This window comes from Arachis stenosperma, chromosome 5 (genome assembly GCF_014773155.1).
Source record: "Arachis stenosperma cultivar V10309 chromosome 5, arast.V10309.gnm1.PFL2, whole genome shotgun sequence".
NCBI classification, from domain to species: domain Eukaryota; kingdom Viridiplantae; phylum Streptophyta; class Magnoliopsida; order Fabales; family Fabaceae; genus Arachis; species Arachis stenosperma.
Genome location: NC_080381.1, coordinates 91,273,126 through 91,280,098, shown reverse-complemented (window position 1 = coordinate 91,280,098; position 6,973 = coordinate 91,273,126). Strand labels below are relative to the sequence as shown.

The 6,973-nt window shown below is 36.4% G+C and overlaps 1 protein-coding gene across 1 annotated transcript; it reads right to left on the bottom strand.

The window, feature by feature from the left end:
• Nucleotides 1–969: 969 nt before the first annotated feature.
• On the bottom strand, nucleotides 970–6,781 carry LOC130983080 (uncharacterized). Its single transcript, XM_057907260.1, has 3 exons — nucleotides 6,186–6,781; nucleotides 5,887–6,083; nucleotides 970–2,960 (listed from the first exon to the last, which is right to left on the bottom strand). Exon 3 carries the CDS (start codon nucleotides 1,821–1,823, stop codon nucleotides 990–992), a length of 834 nt encoding a protein of 277 aa, XP_057763243.1. The 5' UTR covers nucleotides 1,824–2,960; nucleotides 5,887–6,083; nucleotides 6,186–6,781; the 3' UTR covers nucleotides 970–989.
• Between the last annotated feature and the right edge of the window lie 192 nt (nucleotides 6,782–6,973).

Genomic DNA, 6,973 nt, shown 5'->3' with positions numbered 1-6,973 from the left:
AAACTAATAAAAATGTAATGAAAACTAACTAAAATACACTAAAAACATACTAAAAACAATGCCAAAAAGCGTATAAATTATCCACTCATCACAACACCAAACTTAAATTGTTGCTTGTCCCCAAGCAACTGAAAATCAAAAAGGAATAAAAAGAAGAGAATATACTATAGACTCCAAAATATCAAAGAAACTTGGCTCCAATTAGATGAGCGGGACTAGCAGCTTTTTGCTTCTGAACAGTTTTGGCATCTCACTTTATCCTTTGAAGTTTAGAATGATTGGCATCTATAGGAACTCAGAACTCAGATAGTGTTATTGATTCTCCTAGTTAAGTATGATGATTCTTGAACATAGCTACTTTATGAGTCTTGGCTGTGGCCCAAAGCATTCTGTCTTCCAGTATTACCACCGGATACATACATGCCACAGACACATGACTGGGTGAACCTTTTCAGATTATGACTTAGCTTTGCTAGAGTCCCCAATCAGAGGTGTCCAGGGTTCTTAAGCACACTCTTTTGCTTTGGATCACAACTTTATAAATTTTTTTTTGAATTCACTGCTTTTTCTTGCCTCAAGAATCAATTTGATGATTTTTCAGATCCTCAATAACATTTCTCCTTTTCCATCATTCTTTCAAGAGCCAACAATTTTAACATTCTTAAAACAACAAATTCAAAAGACATATGCACTATTCAAGCATTCATTCAGAAAACAAAAAGTATTGTCACCACATCAAACTGATTCAACTAGTTTCAAAGATGAATTCAAAATCCTGTACTTCTTATTCTTTTGTGATTAGAGCATTTTTCATTTAAGAGAGGTGATGGATTAATAGGACATTCATAGCTTTAAGACATGAACCTTAAATTTTATTAATCATGAATTAAGAACAAGACTCAAAAATAGGTATAAGATAAGACTAATAGTAATAGGAAACAAAAATTTAAATAGACTCCTAATGATAGAGGTTATCACAGAGTTAGGACTCAACAACCTTGATTTTGAGAAGTGGATGCTCCCTCAACTTGTGGGGTATTTGACCCTTCAAGGGAGAGCTTTTGGCGCTTCAACTCCTGTAGCTCACGCCCCTGCTTCTCTTGTTCCTTCAGCAATTTGCAGAGCATGCAGTTTTGATTCTGCTGTTCTTCCTTAATTTGTTCCATAGCTTCTTGTAGCTTGGCAACAGATGCTTCTAGATGAGTCCAGTAGTCAATTTCAGGAAGTTCAGGGAGGAACTCCTGCGCCCTCCTTTTGATAGAGTTATCTTGCATTTGTCCTTCCATTGACCTCTTGGTGATTGGGTGCTCAATTGGGATGAATTCATCTACTCCCATGCTCACCCCAGCATCTTTACACAGCAAAGAGATTAAGCTTGGGTAAGCCAGTTTGGCTTCAGTGGAGTTCTTGTTTGCAATTGTGTAAATCTCACAAGCAATCAGATGATGAATCTCCACTTCTTTTCCTAGCATAATATAATGAATCATCACTGCTCTCTTGATAGTAACCTCAGAACGGTTACTAGTGGGCAAGATAGAACGCCCTATGAAGTCCAACCAGCCTCTTGCAACTGGTTTGAGATCTCCCCTCTTGAGTTGGTTTGGGACACCTTTTGAATTGGTCATCCACTTGGTTCCAGGGAGGCATATGTCCTCTAGAACTTGATCCAACCCCTTATCTACTCTCACCATTCTCCTATTAAAGGATTCAAGATCATCTTGTAGTTGAGGTAATTTGAAGACCTCTCTTATTTTGTCCAGATGGAAGTAAATAATTCTCCCTCTGACCATGGTTCTGTAGGTATGAAAAGCGGTTCCAGTCATTCTCTGCTTATCTGTCAGCCACAGATTTGAGTAGAATTCCTGAACTATATTTCGCCCAACCTTTGTCTCAGGGTTGGTTAGAACTTCCCATCCTCTGTTTCGAATTTGCTCTTAGATCTCCGGATATTCATCTTCTTTCAAATCAAATTTAACTTCTGAGATCACTGACCTTAGACCCATTATTTTGTGGTAATGGTCTGCATGTTCTTTGGTTAAGAACTTCTCTTGACTCCAAAGGTCTTTTGGAGCATTCTCTTTCTTGCCTCTTGAATTGGTTTGTTTTCCTTTGGTGGCCATGATCTTGATGAGCCTTAACTTAGTGATCACGGAAAAACACACCAAACTTAGAGGTTTTCTTGTCCTCAAGCAAAAGAAAGGAAAGAGAAGAGAGAGGAGGAGAGCAAATTCGAATGGTGGGGAAGGGGGGTGTGGCCGAACATATATTTATAAGGAAGGGAGAGAGTGTTCAAAAATTTTGAAGGAGATTTGAGAAGATATGGAAAGAAATTGAGAGATATTTGAGTTGTTTGAAGAAGATTTGGAAAGGATTTGAAAGAGATTTAAAGAATGATTTTAATTTTGAAAATTTGAAGTTGAATGATGAAAGTTTGAAATGTATTTATGTAGAAAATTATGGATCAAAACAGGAAAGTTTGAAAAAAATTGAAGTGGAAAGCAAAATCTCTGTCTCCCACCTTTCTGGCGTTAAACGCCCAGAATGATATCCATTCTGGCGTTTAATGTAACATCCCTTCTAGCAAAATACCTTGCTTAAGTCAGGGTATTTCTACTAGAAAGAACGTTACGTGACCTTTTCTAATATTAACTACTTAATTACTGAGCCTTTATATCGAGTTCGCATTTTAGTTTTAAGAAAATTCCGGAAAATTTTGTTTTTATTCATTAAAGACATGTATCAAGGATAAACATTGCAAATAATAATAACAATCACAGAGGTATTATTATTAGTAATTCTTATATATAGGAAGTCATATAAACCCAAATACAATACCTATCCCTCTGATAAAATAAAACTTCAAAGGACAAGAGCGAGGGGACTCTATGAAAGCAATTAAAACCATAAAGGAAGCCTACTAATCGCTCGCAGCTTCAAATCACATCTTCAAACCTGTGTCACTGAAAGGGTGGAAAATTTGGGGGTGAGAACCAAACCACATATTCTCAGTAGAGGTCGAAAATGCCGTGAAAGTAAAGAATAAAGCGCAAATAGTTAATTTCATTCAGATACATCTAAAAGAAAATTAACCTTCTTTAAAAGTATTAGTTAATTATTCAAAATGCCAGACCCATATTTTCTTTATAAAACTCTTAAAAGTTTCCTAAACTGTATGAATGACCAACCTGTTCCAAGCATAGGTTCATTAAGTCTATGCTGAACCAGTTTGATTTTTCATACTTTACTAGACCTTAACATAAAAGAAGTTACCTACACGGTATAAATGATCATCCTGCTCCGAGCATAGGTTCATTAAGTCTATGCTGAACCAGTCAAATACTTTATACAAAACTAGACCTCAAGCTTACCAGTCACGGCCTCAGGCCCAAACAGCTCAATCAACATCCAATCACTACATTCCAAGCAATCAGTTACAAACACAGGTAATGAGGTTCAAACACAATCAAGAGCATTTATATCAAGTATAGTAATTAGCAGTTACACAGGATTATTCATTTAGGCAAGCCAATTACAATATCCACACCCAAACAATATCACATAGATGCATATGATGAATGTCTAGTCCTAGTGCAGGCCATGAGCTCATGTGTCGGTTGGCTGCCCGCAATCCCGACATTTATCCGGTCACGAGTAATCCCGATTTCCCGAATACGATTTTCCGTTCCTAAATAAATGCGCATATAATAATAGCCGCTCATTTGAGACAGCCTCTGCTTACTGCAGGAAAATATATATATATATATACTCTGCTCTGCTCTGGGGAAGCGGAAAATGGCTGTAGGTAACTTAGTTTCCCTACAGAAACTCTGGGTTGCATTAAGCAACTAATATATATTAAATATAGCTCTGGGTTGCATCAAGCAACTAATATATATTAAATATAGCTCTGGGTTGCATCAAGCAACTAATATATATATATATATATATAGCTCTGGGTTGCATCTAGCAACTAAAATATATACATAAATATCTCTTTATTATATTACTCTTCTCTTTCTTTCTCTTTACTCTGTTCTAGTTTCTCTTTCCTCTGTATCTCTTTACTTTCTTTGAATACTCAACGATCTCGTATACCAAATAATCTCTTCTTAAAAGAATCATTGAAGTTTCTATCATTAAATAAGCCTTAAATATTTATTTTGATTAAGTCCTTATACTTTTATAAAAATTCGGACATAACCTCCTCTGAAAATAAGACTTAACCACCCTTACGGGTTCAAACCAAACAATTCACTTTATTCTTTTCAACCTTTCCAGCATCACATCAAGTCAGAATCAAGCAAAATTCCACATTGAATCAGCCATATAGCACTAAGGTTCATCTTTAGTTTTATAAACTCATAACTGTCACTAGGACATCCTCAACACTCTATCTTCTTTTCTGTTTTTAATATAGCAAATGAACTCGGAATTGCGCAAACTTTATGTCCAGGCGTTCGTCTTGAAATAAGCTTTCTAACAAACCAAAGATCATAATTTTCTGGTTTCTCTAGCCTTAGGAATAAAGGAAAAACCGAGACTGCTCTGCAGTGCGTAAAACCAGAAAAACAGCAGCAGCATGTGACATTCAAAATTCAATTTAAAATCCACGTTAAATCCAATGACTTTGAAAATTAATACAGTTCAACTTCACTCATCCAAGTTTCTTTTGCAATTGGTTTCAGGTCAATCTCATTTTTAATGAAGAAGTTATATAACCTAGAAGTTGACTAATTTGCTGCAGAATTCTGCTTTAAAAGTTAATGAACTTATCTTCTTCCAAGTCCCATAACTTACTCATTAAAACATGGATAGCCCTGAAATTTAAGTCACATATGCTAAACATACTTAATTTTCACCTCCAATTGGTTGCATCTCAATATCTATCCAGGATCAAAAATTATAAATTCTCAAAGTTACTGATTTAAGAAAACAGAATCTGGTTTTTTCTGCATAATGCGTGATCTTTCAAAAATTCATATCTTTAAAACTACGAGTCCAATTGTTCTGAAATTTTATGGCATTAAAATAGTAGGAATAAAATTTCATTTAAAATTGGTTTCGCTTCAAAATTCAATTCAGAACATTCATAGCAGAGCTAACAAGTTACCACTGTTCCAACAATTCTGCAGTAAAAATCAGATCCCACAACCATTATTCAAAAATTCACCATAAATCTTATATTTAATGAAAAGGTCTCAAACTCTCCAATTCAGTCCAAGTTATTCCCAAGTTTAACCAGGACTTGGTTCAACGCAATTCCGATCATCACAGACTTAGTTACAGTCTTTCAAAGTTACTGTTTTCACTTAAAGGTAATGCAGAAATTCAGTTTTTAAGGCTTAACTTTGAAAAAAAATCATAACTAAATCTTCAGTTAATACAAAACCTTCAAATTTAAATCCTAACAACTACACTTGTTAAAGTTTACTCAGATTTTAATCTCATACCATTCCGATCACTAGCAAATTACTAGGCCGTCATCAAAGTAACCATTCTATTTTAAAAACCAGATTCTTAATAATAGTTCAGTCTTTTAGGCCCTAATTCTTCAACAATTCTCAATCCAGTATCAAATATATCGAATGGCTATCTTAGTCTCAACCATTTATACATAATCAGTCAAAACCACAATCCTCTACTAATCTCAAGTCACTTTCACAGCCATAGCAATATACCAAACAACCATTTCAACAACCAACAATCAATAATTCAATCATCTACCATACCTAATTACAATCAATTCTACCACAGCACCAAGCACAATTGCAATCACAATCCAACATTCATGTAATCAATTAATTACTCACAGCTATTAATACTATTTGCAGTTATTCAGTAAACCTTGTTGGCATTCCTAAATTAAAATCATTTTAAACCCCCTACCTCAATGTCGAAACTCGTAAGATTAAACGCTGTGAGCGGCTTTTCCTTTTTACTCACAGCAGTGGCAATTCCCACGCAAATCCGAATCTGGCACTGTCTCTAATCATGCTCGCAACGGCGACAATTCCACAACAGTAATGATAGTTACAGCGAAACAAGGAATTCAAATTGGATGGGAATAAAGAACAATTACAGCCCTGGGGATTTCAAGACAAGACATATACCAGAATCAATTCAGAACCAGCATGGCAATGATAATAAAACGTGTAAATGGGTCTTATTTAAGAAAAAGGTCGAACCAGAGTCAAAGTGGCAGTTTCAGTCTCAACACAGCAAATTCAGCAGCGGCAGAGTAACTAACTGGCTGTGTGACAAGTGGGTGGTGGCTCCAGGCAGAATCGATGACAACGATAGGGCCTTGGCCTTCAGCGGCAACGACAACAACGCTTGGTGATAGCAGCAGCGACAGAGGCCCAGCGTCACCCTTCACTCGCGGTTTCTCCCCCTCTGTTCGAACTTTATGCTTCCAGCCGCGACAACGATGGTGACGGGGTGGCAGCAACAGCTGCGCGGCGACGGAGTGGCGGCACTGTCCTTCGCGCACGAGCTCTCCTTCTCCTCGCGTTTGTCCTCTCCCTTGCAAGCGTTCTCTCTCTGTCCTCTGGCTCTGGCGATAGCGACGGTAACCGGCGCATGGAGCAGCACGGCGCAGCGATCCTCCTGCCTCTCTTCTTCTTCTGTTCCCTCACCCTCTCCTCTCCCTCTGTTCTTCGTTTCCTTCTTTCTTCCCTTCTGTTTCCCCCTCAAGCTCCCCGTTCCCTTTCTTTCCCTTTCTGATTGTAGATTTAGGGATTTAGTATACAAATTAGGGATTTATGGTATTAGGATTAAAATTAAGATTTTATAAAAGAATATGGATAGATATGAATAGATATTTTGATAAAATTGAAGAGTAGAGTAATTTTAAAATCAAATATACTCTCTTAAAAATATATAAGAACATTATTTATCAACATATTGCTAAGTTCAATTAATTATTTGTAGTGTAAATTATAAAATAAGCATATTAATCACATTTTTATAAAAT